Source organism: Capra hircus, assembly GCF_001704415.2.
Source record: "Capra hircus breed San Clemente chromosome X unlocalized genomic scaffold, ASM170441v1, whole genome shotgun sequence".
In the NCBI taxonomy this organism is placed as follows: domain Eukaryota; kingdom Metazoa; phylum Chordata; class Mammalia; order Artiodactyla; family Bovidae; genus Capra; species Capra hircus.
Genome location: NW_017189516.1, coordinates 61,604,664 through 61,629,622, shown reverse-complemented (window position 1 = coordinate 61,629,622; position 24,959 = coordinate 61,604,664). Strand labels below are relative to the sequence as shown.

Sequence of the window (24,959 nt, the reverse complement as noted above, 5' to 3'; positions counted from 1 at the left end):
CCGCATCACCTCTAGGACGCTTACCTGCCCTTTGTATTCCACTGGTTTCAGTCCTGCATAGATGGGCAGGAAGCTGCTGGCCAGCAGGACCTAGTGGACAAAATTAAGACACAGCTTGTGAAATGAGACAGCAACACGCCCTACCATCTATTTCACACGTCACCTATTAGGAGGTTACAATTGTTTACACACAAAGTGAAGTGAAAGTGAAGTCATTCAGCTCTTTGCAAACCCATGGACCGTAGCTTACCAGGTTCCTCCGTCCATAGGATTTTCCAGGCAAGAATACTGGAGTGGGTTGCGGTTTCCTTCTCCAAAATCTACTATAAAAATGAAACACGGTCCATGTATTTCATGGACAGAGTAAAACCGAAAGCATTAGTAGCTCAGTCATGCCCAACTCTTTGCAACCTCATGGACTGGGGTCTTCCCAGGCTCCTCTATCCAAGGGATTCTCCAGGCAAGAATACGGGAGTGGGTTGCCATTCCCTTCTCCAGGGGATCTTCCCAACCCAGGGATTGAACCTGGGTCTCCTGCATTGTGGGCAGAATTTTTTATCAAGTGAGCCACCAGGACATGCTTAAACAGAAGATAAAATTTTTCACGTTGGAAAAGACATTAAAGACACTGGACAATTCATGGTCCTCTGATTCCGTTGCCTTCACCTGAGAAACACTGGCACGTTACCACTGCACGATCAAAATCCAGTTCAGTTCAGTCACTCAGTTGTGTCCGACTCTTTGTGACCCCATGAAGCACGGCATACCAGGCCTCCCTGCCCATCTCCACCTCCTGGAGTTTACTCAACCCCATGTCCATCGAGTTGGTGATGCCATCCAACCATCGTATCCTCTGTCATCCCCTTCTCCTCCCGCCTTCAATCTTTCCCAACATCAGGGTCTTTTCAAATGAGTCAGCTCTTCACATCAGATAGCCAAAGTACTGGAGTTTCAGCTTCAGCATCAGTCCTTCCAATGAACACTCAGGACCAATCTCCTTTAGGTTAGACTGGTTGGGTCTCCTTGCAGTCCAAGGGACTCTCAAGGGTCTTCTCCAACACCACGGTTCAAAAGCATCGATTCTTCAGCGCTCAGCTTTCTTTATGGTCCAACTCTCACATCCATACATGACTACTGGAAAAACCATAGCCGTGACTAGACGAACCTTTGTTGACTAGACGGATTAAAGTCCAGGTGTGTCTAAATTCCCTCAGTCGTACAAGCTGAAAGTCAGTTATTTACAATGTTCTATGCCACATTGTGAGAATCATTTGGACGTTTCAATCTTGCAGAGGAACAAACCCCTCTGGTTGTCATGGCATTGATTAGCTCACAGCTGAGGGATGTTTGCATTTATGTCACCAGGCTGTCACTGAGGGAAGAATACATGTTACATGCCAGGGACACGCCCTGGATATGTAATGAGACACTGCCAGCTAGGCGCACCAATTATACTTTACCTTCCCTTTAAAAAGTGGAAAAAGACTGCGGTTGCAAATATTACTGTCTCCTCCCACAAGAAAAGCCAGGTTCTGGGGAGCTTTCCTGACACGCACAAGTTTTTATTGTGCGATGCAGTTTGCAAATCGCTGTGTTCTATCAGGAAAGATACAGCGTTAGATAGTGACTGCTTAAGCTCCAAACCTTCAGTTGGTAAGTGAAGACTCCATCGCTGTTTGCTGTGAAAGGTTTCATCAAGCTTCTTTTCCCAGCAGGAATTATTCAGAGATGGGTTATGAGCCTTAAAAATGACTTGTGCAATGTCCACGAGGGCTTCCCAGTGGCACTGGTGGTAAAGAGCCCACTTACCACGGCAGGAAACCGAAGAGACGCGGGTTCAGTCCCTGGGTCAGGAAGATCCCCTGGAGGAGGAAATGGCAACCCGCTCCAGTACTCCTGCCTGGAGAATGCCACGGACAGAGGAGCCTGGCGGGCTGCAGTCTACGAGGTTGCAGAGTCAGATACAACTCAGCAACTGGGCACACCCAACATCCAGTAAGAGTTACTTAGAAGCCAGAAGGGCATTTCCCCCAAAGAAACCATGCTGTACCTGTGATGTGGAAAGTCAGCTCTCACAAGCTGATTTATTCGGAAGGGCAAATAAGGAGAGGCCCAGTCACCAGCATAACGGCCTGGTGGGAAGGGCCGACTCACCGGAAAAGACCCCGATGCTGGGAAAGATTGAGGGCAGGAGGAGGAGGAGGGGACGACAGAGGACAAGATGGTTGGATGGCCTCACCGACTCAAGCACTGACACATATACACACGACTGTGTCTAAAACAGAGACCTAGTGGGAAGCTGCTGGATTAGCGCAGGGAGCTCAGCCTGGTGCTCTGTGATCACCTAGAGGGCTGGGATAGGGTGGGGCGCATTCAAGAGGGATGCGATGTGAGGGCATGGATGGATGTATATATATGGCTGATGCATTTCACTGCAGAGTGGAGACCAGCACAACATTGTAAAGCAAGTGTGAGGTGAAGTTGCTCAGTCGTGTCCGACTCTGTGACCCCGTGGACTGTAGCCTACCAGGCTCCTCCGTCCATGGGATTCTCTAGGCAAGAATACTGGAGTGGGTTGCCATTTCCTTCTCCAGGGGATCTTCCCGACCCAGGGATCGAACCCAGGTCTCCCGCATTGGAGGCAGACACTTTAACCTCTGAGCCAAAAAAATATCCTATGATAAACCATAATAGAAAATTTTTAAAAGCAGAATGTGCATATACGTGTGTGTGTGTGTGTATAACTGAATCACTGCCATACAACAGAAAATAATAACAACTGTAAATCAACTATACTTCAATAGAAATTTTTTTAAAAAAAAAGAAGAAATTGGGGTGGGAGGTGGGAGGGAGGTTTAAGAGGGAGAGGACGTGTGTGTACCTACAGCTGATGGGTGTGGACTGGAGGGCAGAGACCAACACAATACCGTGAAGCAATGATCCTGCAGTGAAACATGGAGAAGTAAACAAAGGGAGAACTGTAAGGTGTCGAGCGCAAAGCACGGACCCGAGGTATGATGGCAGCCCTGCACGGGAGCTCTCAGCCTTCTAAGGAGGGTCGGTGCAGACCAGCCCTCACTGAGGCATTCACCTCCAAAATCTCAGAGCGCAAAGCACGGACCCGAGGTATGATGACAGCCCTGCACGGGAGCTCTCAGCCTTCTAAGGAGGGTCGGTGCAGACCAGCCCTCACTGAGGCATTCACCTCCAAAATCTCAGCTTCGGTGTGGGCGTGACAGAATAGGGTGCCACGCCTGCCGCTACCTGCACCCTTCGCAGAAGGGTGCAAGCCGGGGTGAGCAGCCTCTCTGGTGGTTTGCAGAAGATCACAGCCATCAGTGGGGACGATGGGATGGAAACCAAGCAAACTCAGGCCCAACCTTGTCAGCCCCCTAGTCGCCCTGATCAGCTTTCAGCACAAGACTGGACATAGTTCCGGCCACTGCCTTCACCCTAATTCATCACTTGCCCACTCCTTTAAAAATATGTAATTACAGGGGCTTCCCTGGTGGCTCAGTGGTAAAGAATGTGCTCGCCAATGCAAGAGATGTGGGTTTGATCCCTAGGTCAGGAAGATGTCCTGGAGGAGGGCAATGGCAACTCATTCCAGTATTCTTGCCTGGAGAATCTGCATGGGCAGAGGAGCCTGGCGGGCTACAGTCCGTGGGGTCGCAGAGAGTCGGACATGACTGAGTGACTTAACACTTTCTAGCTGGTGCTCTGGGACCACCCAGCAGGATAGGGTGGGGAGGGAAACAGGAGAGGAATTCAGGACGTGGTGTGGTGGGGGAACACATGTATACTTCGGGCTGATTCATGTTGATGTATGCAAAAACCATCACGAGATTGTAAAGTCATTATCCTCCACAGGCTCTCAAAGAGTCAGGAAAGACTGAGCAACTTCACTTTCAATTATTCTCCAATTATAATTAATTTATAAAAAAAGCAGCTGTGAAAAAAAATAATAAAGTACAATGGATACAGTGCTGGGGGAAAAAAAATTATTTCAGGACTTCCCTGGTGGTCCAGTGGTTAAGAATCCACCTGCCAATGCTGGGGACACGGGCTCGACTCCTGGTCAGGAAAGGGAGGTGCCACAGCCCACAAGGCAACGGGGCCCACTGTCTACAGCTAATGAGCCTGTGCCCCGCGACGAGAAGCCACTGCAAGAAGCCTGAGGACTCCAACTCCAGAGCAGCCCTTGCTGCCCGCGACTGCAGAAAGGCCGCGCTCAGCATCGCCATGAGTACAGAAACAAAGCAGCGCAGAAAACAACTGCAGACCCTGGGTGTGCTCCGCAAGCACAGCGCGGCTCTTTAATGAAGTTGCCAGCAAGCAAAAGGCAAGGCTGAACTAAAGCAGTAACGCAAACAGTCTGCGTCTGGCACACATCTTGGAAATGACAGGACTTAGAGGCCTTGAATTCGGGCTTCCCTCAAAGCTCAGTTAGTGAAGACTCTGCCTAAGAGTGTGGGAGACCTGGGTTCAATCCCTCGGTCAGGAAGATCCCCTGGAGGAGGAAATGGCAACCTGCTCCAGTATTCCTACCTGGAGAATCCCATGGATGCAGGAGCCTGAAGTCAGAAATGACTGAGTGACTTCACTTTCACTTTCAGTTATCCTCCAATTAGAGGCAATTAAAAAAAAAAAAAAGAAGCGGTGAAAAAATTGATAAAGTACAATGGATACAGTGGTGGGGGAAAAATTATTACAGAATTTCCCTGGTGGTCCAGTGGTTAAGAATCCACCTGCCACACATGTACACCCATGGCTGATTCATGTGAAAGTATGGCAAAACCCACCACAATACTGTAATTAGCCTCCAATTTAGAAAAGAAAAAAAAGAATCCACCTGCCAACACAGGGGACACATTTCTTACTGTCCACGGGGTCGCAAGAGTCAGACACGACTTACCGACTAAACCACCGCCACAGGGGCCCTTAAACAACCAAAGACACTCGATAACTCTCGTCACTTACTTCACTGTGCATGCATGGTCAGTCGCTCGGTCGTGTCTGACTCTTTCCCCACGGACTGTAGCCCATCAGGCCTCTCTGTCCGTGGGATTCTTCAGGCAAGAATACTGGAGTGGGTTGCCATTTCCACCTCCAGGGGATCTTCCTGTCCCAGGGAGAGAACCCCTACCTTCACTATAACAGCTCGTTTCACTATGCTATGCACACATGTGGCTTGCAAAAACAAAGAGAAAAGAAAAAACAAACCCATCACTACCTTTAAAAGCTGAAGTATCAGGGTTCCCCCATCCCTCCTGACAAGATATAAAGTGAAGTTCACAAGTTAATGCCTGGATCTCTTTTGGAGGTATTGAGATGAAAAATGCTATCCAATTACTTTGTCACAGATAGAAACAGTTAAGAATCCTCTGAACGGGTTTGAAGAGTGCAGTGAACTGGAAAATACCCATCATTTTCCCCCAAAAGCAATGTATTTGTTCTGTCACAGTTTATTCAGGCTACTGATTTGTGTATCAAACTGTGGTTAGTAGGAAAATTGGCTTTCGACAGACAGGAACTAAGCAGCTTTTCTTCCTGACTGCAAGCAAATAGGATTTTCTAAGGAGGGAGGTAGTTAATGAGATATGAAACACTATGGCTAAACGGGCTCTTTTACTGTCTTAAACTCACCGGCCCTCAGTGAAATTTTTCTTAACAAATCTCGATATGTCTAGGGCCGGGGGTGGGTGGGGGGTCCTCAAGTGGGGGTGTCTGAGCCCTCCAATGGATATTTAGCCACATCTTGGGGATGCTCTTTGGTTGGAAGCACTGGCACAGAAGGTAGGAACCTAGCGTTCCTTCCCCAACACTTAGTCCAGCACCGTAAGAATTAACACGTGTGTCGGACTTCCCTGGTGGTCCAGCCGCCGAGACTCTCACGCTCCCAGTACAGGCAGCCCTGGATCCATCCCTGGTCAGGGAACTAGACACCACACACCGCAGCTTAGTGCTCACAGGCCTCAACTGAAGAGCTTGCGTGTTGCAGCAAAAAGCAAAGATCCCGTGCGCCACAAGTAAGAACTGATAGAGCCAAAAAAAAAAAAAAAAAAGGAAAGAATCACATGGATGTTAAACCACTAATTCGGCTTTTGTTTCCCTGAGCTTCCCTGGTACCTCAGTGGTAAAGAATCCAGTTGCGATGTAAGGAGACACAGGAGACTCGGGTTCAGTCCGTGGGTCGGGAAGATCCCCTGGAGGAGGGCATGGCAACCCACTCCAGGATTCTTGCTGGGATATTTCCCACAGACAGAGGGGCCTGGTGGGCTACAGTCCTCGGGATCGCACACAGCCACACACGACTGGGCGAATGAGCACGCACATACACGCACCCGAAGTACACCATGCTAAGAATAAACGTTAGTAACTTCCTTTACGACCGGATGAACCACGGCCAAGTGCGCATTCCACACACGTTAGGACGAGCTCTTCTCCTTTTTCATTGCACAGAAAAGAGGTGTTTAGAAAATGATGTAGCCCGGCCTCCTTGGAGAATAAATTCTCAACAAGTCTCATTTGTGCCTAAAGTTGACTGTGGCGTTTGATGAGAATCTGGCTGTTTATTCAGAGCCTGCTGGTGTACTTGAAATTCAAAGACAGGCTCAAATTTATCTTCCCCAGTCTTTCCAACGTAATGACCAATCTTAAATTCAGTCCTTATTTCACCTTCGAAAGGCTCAATGTGAGCTGTCCCTGAGAAAAAACACGCTCACTGTGTGCAGGGAAATTGAGGACATCGTAGTGATGGAGATGGGGTTCTTCTTTCCGAGAGGGACACCATTCTGCATGGACGCCCTCCTGGGTGTGTGTGTATCAGAGGGCCTCTGTGGATGTCGAACGACCATCTCAAGAGCATACACACAGTGGGAGAGCTTTAAACACAGATTCAACAGTTTGTACCAATTTAGACAGGTGCCAAAGCTCTATCCTCTGCTGTCGCTGTGGTTTAGCTCCTGAGTCATGTCCAACTCTCTCTGACCCCTATGGACGGTAGGTAACCTGCCAGGCTCCTCTGTCCATGGGATTCTCCAGGCAAGAATACTGCAGTGGGTTGCCATTTCGTTCTCCAGGGGGATCTTCCCAACGTAGGGATCAAACCCTCCTCTCCCGTGTCTCTTATAATTGGCAGATTCTTTACCAGCTGAACCACCAGGGAAGCCCCATCCCTCTGCGGCATGGTTAATTTCAAAATCATTTCTGCTCAGCTGTGGGGGTGATACATGACTTTTTAAAATCTTTTTCTCTTATTGAGATACAGCTGATTTACTATGCTTTTTTTGGTTTGTTTGGAGTATAATTGCTTTGCATGGTTGTGTTAAGTGTCTGCTGTACAAAAGCCGGTGAATCAGCCATACATATAACCTCCCCTCTCGAGCCTCCCTCCCATCTCCCCATCCCATCCCTTTAGGTCATCACAGAGCACACAGCTGAGCTCCCTGTGCTGGGAAACCATAAACAAGACGAAAAGACAGCCCTCTGAATGGGAGAAAATATTTGCAACAAAGGAGGAATTTCCAAAATGTACAAGCAGCTCATACAGCTCAATAAAAGAAAATTAAAAAAACAAAAAATGCTTGGAAGACCTAAACAGACGTTTCTCCAAAAATAAAAAAAAAGATATATGGACAGCCAACAAACACGACTTGGTTTTAAAAAAAGGATTTACTTCTCTGCGTATCCTTTGCTGAAGGCTAATATTACAATACATTTGGATTTCCTGATTGTATGTTTCCTTTTGAAGAAAAATAGCCCAGAATAAAACCTGGAGCATAAAAGGCATGAACTGAGGTGAACGCATTCAGACATTTGGGGGGACACTACACAAAGGGGCCCACAGATAAAGGAATTCCCAAGGACCCATGATGGCAGATCAAAACAGTCAATCTTGAGGGAGATCGACCCTGGATATTCACTGGAAGGACCTTTGCTGAAGCTCCAGTATTTTGGTCATCTGATGTGAGCAGACGACTCATTGGAAAAGTCCCTGATGCTGGGAAAGATTGACGGCAGAAGGAGAAGAGGGCATCGGAGAATGAGATGGTTGGACGGCATCCCTGATGCAATGGCCGTGAACGTGGGCAAAGTCCAGGAGACGGTGAGGGACAGGGAGGCCTGGTGTGCTGCAGTCCATGGGGTCACCAAGAGTCAGACACGACTGGGTGACTGAACAAGCAAACAAACAAAGAACCCATGACAAGTATTCACCTCTGTGCCTGGGTCCCCCAGGGTTTCCCTAGCGGCTCAGGTGGTAAAGCATCCGCCTGCAATGCAGGAGACCGGGGTTTGGTCCCTGGTTTCCGAAGATCCGCTGGAGAAGGGCAGGGCAACCCGCTCCAGTATTCCTGCCTGGAGAATCCCAGGAACAGAGGAGCCTGGCTGGCTACAGTCCATAGGGGTGGGGGTCACAAAGAATCGGACCCGACTGAGCACAAGTGGGTCTCCTTGTAGGGTCTCCCCAGCGCTGGGGTCGTGGGGTGGGTTGGGGGTCAGCTGCACCCCCGGGCTCTGCAGGGCACTGCCTTCCTGGGAGCTCCTCCTCTGCTGTGCCGTGTTGGTGAGGGCCGGGCACTCTCAGACCTCTGATGGCAGAGCCCCCAGTGCTGTCTGAAAGGCCTTCTCCCATGCTCTGGGACCACAGGGCCTGGCTTCAGTCTAGACGGCTGAATGACCGTCACCTGACCCTGTCATCAGAAGGTTCCCCGGCCAGATGGCCATGCCCATCCTGTTCCATCCTAAACAGGCAGTCTCCTTCTTTCCAGGACGCCCAGGCTGAGAACGTTCCAAACCTTTAAGTCCTTCTTCCGTTTTGCGGAACAATTCCATCTTGAAGCCTCTTCCCTCTTCTCGTCTCTCACTCTAAGCAGCCAAGAGAAATCAGGTTGCTCTTTCCACGCTGTGCTTGCAAACTGCCTCCAAACACCCAACATGACCACTAGTGAGCTGTAGCCTCCACAAAACACGGGAGGACACGCACATGATTCTTCTTGGTCAGCTCATGACAAGGATGACCTTTCCTCCGCCGTCTGCTTAAGATTTCTGGGTTTCCAGGGACTCTGTTGGCGGTCCAGCGGTTAAGGGTCTGCCTTGCAATGCCAGGGACGTGGGTTCGATCCTTGGTAGGGGAATTAGGATCCCATTTGTGAAGGCTAGGCGCGGGGACTACTGATACCACGTGCTCCGGACCAGACAGCACAGCTAGGGAGCCCGTGGACTGCGAAGAAACATCCCACGTGATGCAACGCAAAGTTCCCAAGGGCCGCAACTAAGATCAGATGCAGCCAAATAAAGTAACTAACAACGACAAAAATTCCTCACTTCCGTCTGTGACCTCATCCACACGGCCTGCACTCTCCAGGTTTCTCTAAGAAGATGGAGGCTCTCTCCTGGTTTCCTGTTTTCTTTCCGAGTCCTCACCGGAACCCCCTGCGGCAGTGCAGGCTTTTGCTAACCTGTGCCTCTAAACTTACTGAGCCTCTTCCTGGTCGTTAACTCAGTTACAGAGCCACTTGAGCTATTCGTTACAGAGTCTTCTTGCCTCTCAATGCCAGTCCCCTGTTCTAGTCCGTTCAGGCTGCTACAGCAAAATCCCACAGACGGGGAGGCTTAGGAAACGACGGTTTACCTGGCACAGCTGTAGAATCTCGGCAGTACGAGCCTCCGTGTCTGCCAGGAACCCACTTCTACGTCCTCAACTGCTGCTAGTGGTGAGGGGCGCTCTCGGGGGTCTCTTTCATAAGTGTACTCATCCTATTCGCGTCAGCTCCATCCTCATGACCTCAGCACTTTCCAAAGACCCCCCCAGCCTCCAGACACCATCATAATGGGGGTTAAGACTTCGACACGGGAATTTGGGAGGGATACATTCAGACCACAGCAGTAAGTTCCATCGCCAGGGACATACGATGCCAAATACCACGGAAATCCAATCCCAGATAAAATGAGTCTTTGGACCACATAACTTTCAAAGGAGGTTCTGAGAGGGGTTTCCCTGGTGGTCCAGTGGCTAACACACTGCACTCCCAGTGCAGGGAGCCCAGGTTCGATCCCTGGTCAGGGGACTAGATGCCACATGCTGCAGCTAAAGATCCCTGGTGCCCCAACTGAAACCCAACGGAGTCCGATACTTTTTTTATCCAACCAGTCCACTCTGAAGGAGATCACCCCTGGGATTTCTTTGGAGGGAATGATGCTGAAGCTGAAACTCCAGTACTTTGGCCACCTCATGCGAAGAGTTGACTCATTGGAAAAGACTCTGATGCTGGGAGGCATTGGAGGTAGGAGAAGGGGACGACAGAGGATGAGATGGCTGGATGGCATCACTGACTCCATGGGCGTGAGTCTGAGTGAACTCTGGGAGTTGGTGATCAGACAGGGAGGCCTGGCGTGCTGCGATTCATGGGGTCGCAAAGAGTCGGACACGACTGAGCAACTGAACTGAACTGAACTGAGAAAAGAATCAACTATCGTTGCAGTTCAGATGAAAGAAAAATGTTTCCATGCCACCACAAATAAAGCTGATATAATTTAAGTGTGAGTCATCACACACAAGTGCGTGGATGAATGTGCACCGAGCCAACGGTGAGGGGCTACAATTCAGATGCCTAAAGGCAGCAAGACCCAGCAGTAATCATCCACGTTTCAAGACTGTACAGATGCAGGTGAGCCACCCCGCTGTCACGAGGTAAAGAGCTCACCTGCCACCGCAGGAGACACGAAAGATGCAGGTTCGATCCCTGGGTCAGGGAGATCCCCTGGAGGAGGAAACGGCAACCCATTCCAGTATTCTTGCCTGGAGAATCCCATGGAGGGAGGAGCCTGGAGGGCTATAGTCCACGGGGACGCAAAGAGCTGGACGACTGAAGCAACTTGGTGTGCATGTGAGCAGTTTGCTCATGAACAAAGATAGGAGGAAAAGAATGTTTCAGTTCACTTCAGTTCAGTTCAGTCGCTCAATCGTGTCCGACTCTCTGCGACCCCATGAATCGCAGCACGCCAGGCCTCCCTGTCCATCACCAACTCCCGGAGTTCACTCAGACTCACGTCCATCAAGTCAATGATGCCATCCAGCCATCTCATCCTCTGTCGTCCCCTTTTCCTCCTGCCCCCAATCCCTCCCAGCATCAGAGTCTTTTCCAATGAGTCAGCTCTTCGCATGAGGTGGCCAAAGTATTGGAGTTTCAATTCTATCAAGTCAGTGAAATAAAATAAAATAAAAGCTGGGGCTTTAATTTCATGACAGACTCACACAGGAGTGCGGAGCAGTGATGTGTATGGCTTATCCTATTTCTTCATTATTTACTAAACATTAACTGTAATTAGGGCTGCCCTTGTGGCTCAGCTGGTAAAGAATCCGCCTGCAATGCGGGAGACCTGGGTTCGATCCCTGGGTTGGGAAGATCCCCTGGAGAAGGGAAAGGCTACCCACCCCACTATTCTGGCCTGGAGAATCCCATGGACTGTACAGTCCATGGGATTGCAAAGAGTCGGATACGACTGAGCGACTTTCACTTTCCCAACTGTAATCATCAAGCCTACAGGACTTGACTGTCTCAAGCACACCTCTACGTGGTTTTTTTCAATTTCCTCTCCAAGGCAGGGGTTCCCACCCTGCGGGCAGCAGGCCAGTACCTCCCCTCAGATCAGCAGTGGTGGCAGATTAGAAATAAAGTGCACAATAAATCAATGAATTTACATCATCCCGAAACCATCGCCCCAACCAGGTCTGTGAGAACCTCATCTTTCATGAAAACCGGTCCCCATTGCCAAAAAGTTTGGGAACTGCTGCTGCACGGTAACGCTGATGAGCTTATGCCCTTTCACAGTTGAGAAAACTGAGGCTCAAACAGAATGAGCCTCGGAGGCCACCATCAGGGAATGACAGATCTAAACGGGAATACTGGAAGATGCACAGAAAACAGCGGATTATCCAAGAGGGCGTAACGAGACACTCTGAGACACAGGGCTTCTACTTGGGTTCTCAGTACACACACGGACACCCTATCTGTAACAAAAAGGCCGCAGTTGAATGCTGGGTAATGAAGAACCTGGCTTTTAAAAGAGGAAAAAAAATTGGTAGTAATTAAGAGAATAGATAAGCCATCGATGAAAACCACTGATATTCAGTACTCTCCTGCATATTCCCATCCTTGACATGCCCGGCCTCCGCTTTTAATCCTCGTTCCTCTTGGACACCTACAGACTTCCCAGGTCAGAGACAGGAAACCCGGAGCTGAGGGCTCAGAGCCGGGCGTGCAAAGCTCCCAGCTGACGCCAGCTGCACAGTGCGGGCTGCCTCTCCTCCTGGCTTCTAGAGAGTGGAGCCCTCCAGTGTCTACCTAAGGAGGTAGGGGGGACAGTAGGAGGCTTTATTCTCTCCCCCTACCCCCACATTGATGGAGGCACCAGAACCACCACCCCAGGACTTCCCGGCTGGTCCAGTGGGTAAGAGTCTGCCTGCCACTGCAGGGGACACAGGTTCTGTCCCTGGTCTCAGACGATCCTGCACGTGCTGCGAAGCCCATGTGCCACAACTCCCAAAGCCCACCCTCTACAACCCACATGCCACAACATCTGAGCCTGCACCCCACATCCAGAGAAGCCACCGCAATGGAAAGCCCAGGCACCACGGTGAGAAAAGGCCCTGCTCGCCACAACCAGGGAAAGCCCGGATTACAGCAACGAGGACCCGGCACAGCCAGGTCAATAAAAACAGATTGGAAAGGTGTTCCCTGGCGGCTCAGCTGGGAAAGAATCTGCCTGCACAGCAGGAGACCCCAGTTCGATTCCTGGGTGGGGAAGATTCACTGGAGAAGGGAAAGGCCACCCACTTCAGTATTCTTGGGCTTGCTTCCCTGGTGGCTCAGCTGGTAAAGAATCTGCCTGCAGTGCGGGAGACCTGGGTTCGATCCCTGGGTTAGGAAGATCCCCTGGAGAAGGGAAAAGCGACCCACACCAGTATTCTGGCCTGGAGACTTCCAAGGACTCTATAGTCCATGGGGTCGCAAAGAGTCAGACACAATGGAGCGACCTTCTGTTTCACTTTTCACTTTAGATTAAAAAAAGGAAGAAAGAACAACTATCTCAGACAGTGGTTCCCACTGGCCTCATTCATCAGAACACAGCATGTCACCACCGAGAGGGGGAGTGTTTATTTTATTTTCCCATTATCATGCGTTTTTCTTCTTCCCTCCTGTACGCTTCACCAATCTTGCTCTTTGAACTACATGCTCATGTATATTCCAGGCATATATTTCATACATGATTATCGCCACCATCTGCTGTCAAGGAACTAGCCACCTATTTTTTCTTTTGCATTTCTGCGAAAGGTTAGAGCATTCTACTCAGCATTTAATATGCGTCTCGTATAACCTAGGATACATGTTAATTATTCAATTATTCTCCTTACAAGGTATTTCGCAGTTGTTGTCAACTGTTTCTCTTCCGTTCAATGAACTCAAGTAATTACGCTAGTTCTCTGAGTAGTTATTATCCAAAACAAAGCAAATCAGAAGAAAAAAAAAAAAAGTCCAGTTTACGTACTGCCACAGTTTGCTATCCTGGAGAAGGAAATGGCAACCCACTCCAGCATCTTGGCTTGGGAAGTCCCACGGACAGAGGAGCCTGGCAGGGTATAGTCCGTGGGGTCGCAAAGAGTCGGACACGACTGAGCGACTAAACGCCACCACGGCAGACTGCTGCTGCTTTAACAAGCGACTGCAAACCGAAAGTCTAAAAGCAAGACAAACGGACGATCCTAGGATATGGAGAGTGGGACCCAAAATAGGCTGGATCCACCTGAGCGGAAGGATTCAGGTGACGGCAGGGCCCTCCTTCCCGGGGGCTCCTGGGGAGGCGGGGTTTCCTGCTCATTCAGATCCTGGTAAAGCGTGCAGTTCCAGCAGCTGTAGGACTGTGGTCCCTCAGCATCACCGGCTGGCCCAAGGGGTGCACACCCTCTGTGACCTCCTTATGCTAAGTCTCCTGCATCTGAGAATCTGCAAGCGTCTCTTATTTCTAAACCCACACATGCTTAGCTGCCCACCTAACCCAGCACCACTTCCCCCTCCCCACTGAGACCCTCACGTTCATCCTGTCTGCCAAGTGAGATTCTGGGTTCACAGCTCTGGGGGGTACAGTGTGGACATTTTGTGGGGGAACGTTAGTCACACTCCCACACGATAGGAATTAAGAGGGTGATTTTATCGAGCATTGGTGGAGGGAGAGCATGGTGGCCAAGCAGAATGTTAGACACCTGGACTCCTGTGGGGCCTCTAAAGTAGGTCCCTTATTTTGTCCACATCACTGAACGTGAAGGATGCGGCTTCTTCGTGCTTTCAGCAGATGCCACCGCAGTTCATTGACTTACTAACTCATATTCATTCACAGAACACACACTGATGGAGATGGCACAGTGTCAGGGCTGGGGACTCAGTACGGGACAGAAGACAGCAGTCCCTGACCCTCCGTGGAGCTTACACTCTAGTGAGGGAAGACAGACAAAAACTAAGCTACACAGAGCAGTAACAAATGTGTGCCGAACAGTGGTCAGCGAGCCACGGTGGGATACAGAAAGCATCCAGAGCACCTGACCTGCCTCCGGAGAAACCTGTCTGCAGGGCAGGAAGCAACAGTTAGAACTGGACATGGAACAACAGACTGGTTCCAAACAGGAAAAGGAGTACATCAAGGCTGTATATTGTCACCCTGCTTATTTAACTTATATGCAGAGTACATCATGAGAAACGCTGGGCTTGAGGAAGCACAGGCTGGAATCAGGATTGCCAGGAGAAATATCAATAACCTCAGATATGCAGACGATACCACCCTATGGCAGAAAGCGAAGAACTACTAAAGGTGAAAAGTGAAAGAAGAGAGTGAAAAGTTGGCTTAAAACTCAACATTCAGAAAACTAAGATCATGGCATCTGGTCCCATCACTTGATGGCAAATAGATGGGGAACAATGGAAACAGTGACAGACTTTATTTGTGGGGGGGGGGGCGGGGCGCAAAATCACTGCAGATGGTGACTGCAGCCATGAAATTAAAAGATACTTACTCCTTGGAAGAAAGGTTATGACCAACCTAGACAACATAGAAAAAGCACAGAAATTACTTTGCCAACAAATGTCCATCCAGGCAAGGCTATGGTTTTTCCATGGGTCATGTATGGATGTGAGAGTTGGACCACAAACAAAGCTGAGCGCCGAAGGATTGATGCTTCTCAACTGTGGTGTTGGAGAAGACTCTTGAGAGTCCCTTGGACTGCAAGGAGATCCAACCAGTCCATCCTACAGGAAATCAGTCCTGGGTGTTCATTGGAAGGACTGATGCTGAAGCTGAAACTCCAATCCTTTGGCCACCTGATGCAAAGAACTGACTCACTGGAAAAGACCCTGATGCTGGGAAAGACTGAAGGTGGGAGGAGAAGGGGACAACAGATGAGACGGTTGGATGGCATCACTGACTTGATGGAATGAGTTTGAGCAAGCTCTGGGAGTTGGTGATGGACAGGGAGGCCTGGCATGCTGCAGTCCATGGGGTCACAGAGAGTTAGACACGACTGAACCGAGCTGAACTGATAGAAAATATCAGGTGTTCTATAGATAGAGTAGCCAGGCACAGACTCAATGAAAAGGTAGAAACTATGAGCAGAATTCCTGTTTGTTTTATATATATATATATATTTTGGTGGCCCCAGTGCACAGCATGTGGGACTTTAGTCCCCACCCAGGGATGGAACCTGGGTCCCCTGCAGTGCAAACATGGAGTGTTAACTGCTAGACTAAGGAAGTCCCTCCCCTCCTGCTTTATGATGGGATGACAGTCCTTTGTTCACAATCTTGTCCCCTTACGAATAAGAAGAGGTGTTCTGACCCACTGCCAGCCTGATGTCTCTGTGTTGCTGTTGACAATTTGTGACAACTCAGGCATGGATTTACCAGCTTCCCCCTTTCTAGTCTTTAAGTCTACACAAGCTTAACAATTACATTATAGAAAAATATTTTCTTAAGAGAGGTTGAATATCAGTGCATGAATGAGACAGGAGTAATTGGTACAAAGAGTGAAAATATTCTAATCTCTTAAGTCGCAGAGTAATTTCACTCGTCAGCTCAACACTTCATTAGGTATTTCAAATCATATCATTCAAATGTAAAATTCAGACAGGGAGATTCGATAGGTAAAAAAACAACAATGCATTTATCATCACATTCAGGAGGAACTTTTAGCTCTCTCGCTCAATCCATCACCTGTTGCCGTCTGCACACCATGCTCTCCATCACCCGAGGCTTGCTACGTTTCCCACAGAAAGATAAAGTGTGAGTCCCTCAGTCATGTCCAACTCTTTGCAAACCCCATACACTGCAGCCCACCAGGCTCCTCTGCCCGTGGGGATTCTCCACTCAAGAATACTGGAGTGGGTAGCCATGCCCTTCTTGAGGGGATCTACCTGACCCAGGGATCAAGCCCAAGTCTCCCGCATTGCAGGCAGATTCTTTACCATGTGTACCACGAGGGAAGCCCCACAACACCCACAGAAGGAAAATAAAAATCGGCTGGTGTTTCTAAGAGCCGTGCATCCTTGCACGTTAGTCACTCGTTCACTCCGACTCTGCAACCCCATGGATTGTAGTCCAGCAGGCTCCTCTGTCCATGAGATCCTCCAGGCAAGAACACTGGAGAGGGTTGCCATTTCCTTCTCCAGGGGGTTTTCCCGACCCAGGGATCGAACCCAGGTCTCCTGCATGGCAGGTGGATTCTTCACCAACTGAGCCGTCTGAGCTCCTAGGGAAGCCATAGTGTGTCCTTGCCAATTTAAAATATTTCATGTATCCCCTTACCAATGCATTGCTCTTTGCAAGTCAGCTGAAACAGCTCCCAGAGCTCATGAATTCTCAACCAGCTTCCACATGTGTGTGGACAGAAAGGCGTCAATGCCAAACGGAAGAAACGAAAGGGAACATTCGGTTGAAAATGTTGAGAGACCTGGATTCCCGCTGGCGATCGGTACACCCTGGGGCGTGTCACATAGAATCCTTCCGCCCCTTTCTTCTGTTAAAAGAGCAACAGAAGGGGCCTACGTCTCGCCTGTCCCGCCTGATGCACAGATGGTGTGTGGAAGGACTGAACACGGTAGTCCACGCACACAGTCTTACGTGACCTGCAGAGCATTAACGTGCCACAGTGTAAAGAACAGCTATTGCTGCTCAAGTTCACGCACAGAGCAAACGGCGCCACGCTGAACACCACAGGAGAAGACACCGGGCGCAGCCCCAGGCCTCTGGGAGCCGCCTGCTGCGCTGTGGCCTCAGGAACACTGAGATCCGTCCACCAGACGCAGGACTGATGCAGCACCCATTATCTATGAGGCCCGAGATGCAAAGCTGGATTTAGAGCAGCGGTTCGCAACCTCCGGGGTCTAATGCCTGAGGGCCTGAGGCAGAACTGATGCAATAATAATAGAAATAGAGTGGGCGATAAATGTAACGAGTAATGAATAAATGAATCATTCCCAAAAATCCTCCCGCACTTTTCCCCAGTCCATGAAAAAATTGTCCTCAGTAATACAAAAGAACTTACTGAACAGAAAGAGACTCACAGACTTCTAGAGGACAAACTTATGGTTGGCTAAGGCGGTGGGGGTGAAGGATGGGGGGATGGATAGTTGCAGAGTCTGGGATGGACATGGACACACCGCTGTGTTTAACATGGAGAACCAGCAAGGACCTGCTGTCCAGCACAGGGAAGTCTGCTCAATCCTCTGTAATAACCTTATGGTTCACCAGGGGGAAGGATGGGGGAAGAGATAGTTAGGGAGTGTGGGATGGACACGCACACACTGCTGTATTTAACATGCAGAACCAGCAAGGACCTGCTGTCCAGCACAGGGGACTCTGCTCAGTGTCATGCGGCAGCCTGGATGGGAGGGGAGTTTGGGGGAGAATGTGCAGTGCTTAGTAGCTCAGTTCTGTGTGACTCTCTGTGACCCTATGCACTGTAGCCCACCAGGCTCCTCTATCTGTGGGATTCTCCAGGCAACAATACTGCAGTGGGTCGTCATGCCCTCCACCAGGGGATCTTCCCAACCCAGGGATCGAACCCAGGTCTCCAGCAATGCGGGTGGATTCTTTACCAGCTGAGCCACAAGGATACACGTATATTCGTGGCTGAGTTCCTTTGCTGTCTACCTGTAACTGTCCCAACATTGTTTATTTATTAACTATACCTCAATATAAAATAAAAAGTCTTTAAGGGAAAGAAAAAAAAGTGGTCCATGAAACCCACCCCTGGCACCCGGAACGCTGGGGACTCCTGGTTTAAAGGCCCTGCACGCTCACTGTGATCACCATGCACACCAGTGCTGGCTGGCCTCCTGCACCGTGGCACACGGCCGCCTTTACCTGGACGAGATCCTCCCTGGACGGAAAGCTGGAGGCCAGGCAGTTCCGCCCGGTCCTGCTGTTGGTGATGGAGACGTGCAGGCGGCCGTGGGCCAGCTCGTGCGCGTTGGCAGGGAGAATTGACTCCACTCCGCTCCTGGAGGAGAGAAAGGGAGCGGCCTGCAGGACTGCACCCCCTCGGGCCTGTGAGCCTCGTAGCTGCCACCACCGGAAACCCATGAGAGTCCAGATAGTGAGAGGGATGCCAGAGGCTTAGCAGCTGCACAATCTCACACGTCCAAAGCCAAAAAAAAGATAGAAAATAAAAGCAGTGGAGCAAAGCCCCACCCGTGTGTTGTGGACAGGACAAGGCAGCCAAGATCGGCGGGAGGAGGAGGTCACTATTTATACAGGGCATTGGGGTCAGGTGGGCTCCTTGGTTACAGCAGGAAGCAGCTCATAAGCGTGCAGGGTAACAGCCATCATGGAGGACAGCCATTCCGCTTCATGAAGCTGGCAGGTGGAGCCCCTCTGGCCTAAAGATGAGGAGGTCACGGGGGCAGAGACAAGCGAGGAGACGAGGCTGGGTGCCCGGGTAGCCAGGACTGGTCCGGCCGGGGGATGTGCAGAGAGCAAGAGAACTTCCATCTTGAGGGGCCTGACCATCCACCGCACAGTTCCTCTTTGATGACTGGTCGCCTCGTAAACATCCGAGGAGTGACGATGCTGACCGAGCTCACTAGGGTTCATCCACAGCATCCTGGTTACACACGCTCCGCAGAGAAACGTACTATATACACGCTCTGTTGCTCAGTCATATCCGACTCTTTGGGACCCCATGGACTGTAGCCCACCAGGCTCCTCTGTTCATGGGATTCCCCAGGCACAAATACTGGAGTGGGTTGCCATGGCCTTCTCCAGGGGAATCTTTCCGAATTGAACCCGAGTCTCCTGTGTATCCTGCATTGGCAGATGGATTCTTGGCCACTGTGCCACCTGGGAATATATATATATTCCCACCTGGAATCAAGATTGCTGGGAGAAATATCAATAACTTCAGATACACAGATGACACCACCCTTAGGGCAGAAAGTGAAGAACCAAAGAACCTCTTGATGAAAGTGAAAGAAGAGAGTGAAAAAGTTGGCTTAAAACTCAATATTCGGAACTGAGATCATGGCATCTGGTCCCAACACTTCTCGGCAAATAGATGAGGAAATAGTCACAAACTTTATTTTGGGGGGCTCCAAAATCACTGCAGATGGTGACTGCAGCCATGAAATTAAAAGACACTTGCTCCTTGGAAGAAAAGCTATAACCCATCTAGACAGCATATTAAAATACAGAGATATTACTTTGCCAACAAAGGTCTCTCTAGTCAAAGCTATGGTTTTTCTTTCCAGTAGTCATGTTTGGATGTGAGAGTTGGACTGTAAACAAAGCTGAGCATCAGAGAATTCATGCTTTGGTGGTGCTGAACTGTGGTGTTGGAGAAGACTCTTGAAAGTCCTTTGGACTGCAAGGAGATCCAACCAGTCCATCCTAAAGGAAATTACTCCTGAATATTCACTGGAAGGACTGATGCTAAAGCTGAAACTCCAATACTATGGCCACCTGATGCAAAGAACTGACTCATTGGAAAAGACCCTGATGCTGGGAAAGATTGAAGGTGGGAGGAGAAGGGCACGACAGAGGATGAGATGGCTGGATGGCATCACTGACTTGATGGAATGAGTTTGAGCCAGCTCCGGGAGTTGGTGATGGACAGAGAGGCCTGGTATGCTGTGGTCCATGGGGTCGGAGAGTCAGACACGACTGAGGGACTGAACTGAACTGATTGATATATATATATATATATATATATATATATATATATATATACACGTACCTCAATCGGGCCATGAAATCATAGCCAGGTGTTAGTGCCCCAAAAGACTGCCTTCGGATTTCTTCAGCAAAATCATAGGTAAACTTGTTGCATTCCTGAAAAAGAAAAGTAATACTTGACTCTATGTTTTGTCAGGAAAAAAGCAATTCTAGTTCCAGACCTCTGTGCCCACCACACAAGGTAATTAGATAAGTAAGTGATAGTTGCTGAGTCCTGTCTGACTCTTTGCAACTCCATGGACCGTAGCCCTCCAGGCTCCTCTGTCCATGGGATTCTCTAGGCAAGAATACTGGAGTGGGTAGCCATGCCCTCCTCCAGGGGATCTTCCCAACCCAGGGATTAAACCCTGCATTGCAGGCAAATTCTTTACCATCTGAGCCACCAGGGAAGGCTGCCAAACAAAATACCTGGACCCTACAAAGCTAACCCCAAATGTCTGTGCTTCACAGGCTAGAATCCCTTCTGGGCCTGACCCTCACCCGCCACTCCTAGTGTCCAGGCAAGCTGTGTGTTCTCCCAATTACAATCTTTTTTTTTTTTTTATCACCTTTGGAAAATCCTCGAAGGCTGGATTCCAATGCTAATTGAGCACTTTTTTTCTGCAGACCTCTCTAAGGCAGCTCCTCTCTCACGACAATTCTGTGGCCTCAGAAACGTTTCAACTGCAGCTCTGCAACAGCGCTGCCAATCAACACCAACACGTACAACAGAGAACGGAGTTGTGATGACCTTCGTCTGCAAAGAGCAGATCACAGTCTCTGGAGGTTAGTCCGGGGCAAAGGTGTCCAATAAAAGCCCCCCGCCCCCTAAGTGGGGTCTAAGAGGCAAGCCAATGCTGAATCCTCTATTGGTACATGCTCACGTAAGAATGCAAGGGGGGTTAACATAAGTAAAATAGACAGCCAGCGGGAATCGCTGGGTGACTCAGGGAACTCCAGCTGGGGCTCTGTGACAACCTAGAGGGGTGGGATGGGGAGGGAGGTGGGAGCGGGGTGCCGGAGGGAGGGGATATGTTATACTTATAACTGATTCATGCTGTAAAGCAAAAACTAACAGAACATTGGAAAGCAACTATGTATTGTGCTTAGTCGCTTAGTCGTGTCTGACTGTTTGTGACCCCGTGGACAGTAGCCCGCCAGGCTCCTCTGTCCATGGGATTCTCCAGGCCAGAATACTGGAGTGGGTTGCTCTGCCCTCCTCCAGGGGATCTTCCCGACCCAGGGATCGAACCCAGGTCTCCCAAGTTCTTTACCATCTGAGCCGACACGGAAGCCCAGAAAGCAACTATACTCCAATGGAAAAAAATATCCTATGGCAAACCAAAATAGAAAAGAATATTACAAATTAATGTGTACATATATGTGTGTATGTGTAACTAAGTCACTGTTGCATATCAGATATGAATAACAACTTTAAATCAGCTATACTTCACTAAAAAGAAATGAGAAAAAGAGAATTTGGGATGGGACGTAGGAGTGAGTTTTAAAAGGAAGGGGATATACGTATATCTATCTGATCCATGCGGATGTATGGAAGAAACCAACACAATATTCTAATTATCCTTCAATTAAAAATGAGTAAAGGTTAAAAAAAAAAAACAACAAAGAATGCAAGGTGGATACAATCACCAGACAGGACAGATAGGAAAACTGAAGTTTGTAGGGCTAAGCATCTTTCCTACTATGTCATCAAGAATGAGTGTCATAGCCAGGATTTGAACCCAGACCCATCTTTGATTTTTTTAGTTCATCCATCCAGCAACCTACTGACATCAGTCTTTGGGCTAGGCACTGGGATTCACGAGATACACAGAGCCCCTGAGTCAGGGGAGACACTGCCCGAAACTGCCCATCCTAACTCGGCCCGAGAGTAACTGTTTATGTGAGTTATTTTATGACAGGAGGTTCCTGGTGAGGAATGTGCAACCAACAAGCCAGCACCAACCGGAGGAGTTCAGGAAAGGTCAAAAGGAGGACACCACGTGTCCTTCCACCTCCCAGAATCCTTCTTGCGGGCATCCACCTTGGCTGAGCAAACAAAGAGGAAGGGCCGTGAGTCAGACTGATGGTCCAGAGACAACCAGGAGACTAATTCCATCACCCTAAAACCCCAGACTTCGAGTCACGTGGCAGAGTAGTCCTGCTGGGTTCCCTCACCCTCCTGCTCTCCACCTGGGCGCCTCTACCCAATAAAGTCTCTTGTGTTTAAAATGTTGTGGTTCTGAACACTTAAGTGTGACCTTGAATTCATCCCTGGGCATGGAAGCGTTAATCATTATATGATGACTATTCCAAGTGGTTAAGAGGATGCATGTAATTAACAAATAGAATATTTTCCACCCGCTGAGGCCAGTTCTCAAAGTCAGAGAGAACATCACGACTGTCTAGAAGCAGAAAACAGATTTTAAAATAGACTGTCGTTGTTGTTGTTTGGTCGCTAAGCTGTGTCTAAGTCTTCTTCAACCCCATGGACTATAGCCCGCCAGGGTCTTCTGTCCATGGGATTTTCCAGACAAGAATACTGGAGTGGGTTGCCATTTCTTTCTCCAGAGGATCTTCTGGACCCAAGGATTGGACCCGAGTCTTCTGCATGGCAGGCAGGTTCTTTACTATTGAGCCACCATGGAGGGCTTAAAAATACAGACTGCATTAAATGAAATACTTACTGAAAGCTTACTATTATTACTTCTAGATACACTACTTGAAATTTAGGGCTCCTTACTATGGGAAGGAAAAGCCATTAATTAAATTCCATTATCGTTCCATTTAAATTACAGGGTCGTGTTTTACTTTACATGCGTGTCTGTAAGTAGAAGCAAGCAAAGACTTTATCAGCTACATGTTCCAGGCCTTGAGAACAGGCCCTGTGTTCTCATGATCAGTTAACAGAGAAATAAATCTTTGCTGGAAAGAAACAAAGCTGGAACCTTAAGACTAAAGAGACACTCATGAGCAAATAAGGAATTTTATTTCCTTGTCTTATTATCACCCCCCAAATAATCTTCTTTTCCAAATGGAGAGCACAGCTCTTTAAGGGTGACATTTTAAAAGAAGTCTTAACCTTTTCTGTTTCCCAGGCAAAGGATGACTTCTATGCAGTTAACTTAATAGAGTTAAACAATCATCTTCCCTGTTTGTTCTTAATTTATTGGTGAGCAACACAGCCTAGTTACTAAATTACCTCTATTTTCTGCGGCGCTGTGAGGAGAACGAAGCAACCAAGGATCCCGCGGAAGCCCCAGCAAAGGCCTTGACATCCTTCAGCAGCTTTCCGCCGTGTTTGCAAAGTGCCGATGCTGCCCCCAAGTGGTAAATGCCCAGAAACCCACACGCTGCAAAGGACAAGTTGATGTGCTTCATTCTAGCTGCGAAACTGGGGAAACGAAACCCAAGAAATGCCTGTAAGGTGGTCTAGTTGTTCCACATGGATGCTAGTCATCATTTCTTAGAATTGATGATATAAATACAATTATGCATGTTTAATTATACACACACACACACACACACACGCGTGCGCGTGAATATATATGTATATGGGCTTCACAGATAGCTCAGTTGGTAAAGAATCCACCTGCAATGTGGGAAACCCCAGTTTGATTCCTGGGTTGGGAAGATCCCCTGGAGAAGGGATAGGCTACCCACTCCAGTATTCTTGGGCTTCCTTTTAGCTCAGCTGGTAAAGAATGAGTCCGCAATGCAGGAGACCTGGGTTCGATTCCTGGGTTGAGAAGATCTCCTGGAAGAAGGGAAAGGCTACCCACTGCAGTATTCTGGCCTGGAGAATTACGTGGAGAGTATATATAGCCCGTGGGGTCACAAAGAAACTGTATGTGTGTCTACATACATATAATTTTCTGGTCTAAGCATATTTTCAATCAAAGTGTAACTGAACAACCAAATCTTTCAAGGAAACATTTTCTTTTTCCTCGCTCACCTTGACCCAATATACTTATGTTAATTAAAAAAAATTAACATCAGTTTATATTTGTTCAGTACATAGACTATGCAGCCTACTTTCTAATTACTTGGCAAAAAGCAAATGGATTAATTTCAACTGGCAAGGCATTTGGCCTTTTTTCTTAACCTTTTGACACATTTGGGGGCCTGGGTGACTGTTCACATTAGTAACATCGCTACAGACTATAGCAAATTCCAGATTAAAGACATTTGCTCTTTGCAAATGGCATCAGTAAATTAAAAATAGACAGCTTGGCTCCCTACCCGGTTCCCTTGTGAGCATTCCTTTGTTTTTTGTTTTGCTTTTGTTTTCAAACTGATGCTGACAATTATTCCATAATGCAATACTGAATTATTCAACAATTTAATGTATTTCATAGGGAAGTTTCTCAAGACAAACTGAGACTGCGACTGCCAAAGGCAATTGAAGGCCCAAAGATATATCACCTGCACTACCTGATATTTGTAACAAATTTAACTGTAAAATATTTTTTTTCCTCGAAACCTCTGGGGGCACGATTTTACCATGTGTATAAAACATTCACCCTTGCAATGCTCTTCACTCGGATGCTCTCTGAGTGAAGGGGAAAGAGGCGTCACTCAGGATTTTGGTACCTTCAAATTAGGTACTTGGCCTGGGCCTGGAATTTAGGAACCTAAGGCCCTGATCCATCCTAAAGGAAATCAGCCCTGAATATTCATTGGAAGGACTGATGCTGAAGCTGA

At 48.6% G+C, this 24,959-nt stretch overlaps 1 protein-coding gene across 1 annotated transcript in view; it reads right to left on the bottom strand.

Annotated features, from left to right (window-relative positions):
* Positions 1-24,959, bottom strand: part of PNPLA4 (patatin like phospholipase domain containing 4) — a 41,438-nt gene that overhangs the window by 15,932 nt on the left and 547 nt on the right. Inside the window, 5 exon segments of the mRNA XM_005701203.3 lie at positions 25-90; positions 18,411-18,546; positions 20,278-20,372; positions 23,458-23,489; positions 23,492-23,649. Of these exon segments, the coding sequence (XP_005701260.2) occupies positions 25-90; positions 18,411-18,546; positions 20,278-20,372; positions 23,458-23,489; positions 23,492-23,636 (474 nt within the window). The 5' untranslated portion in view covers positions 23,637-23,649.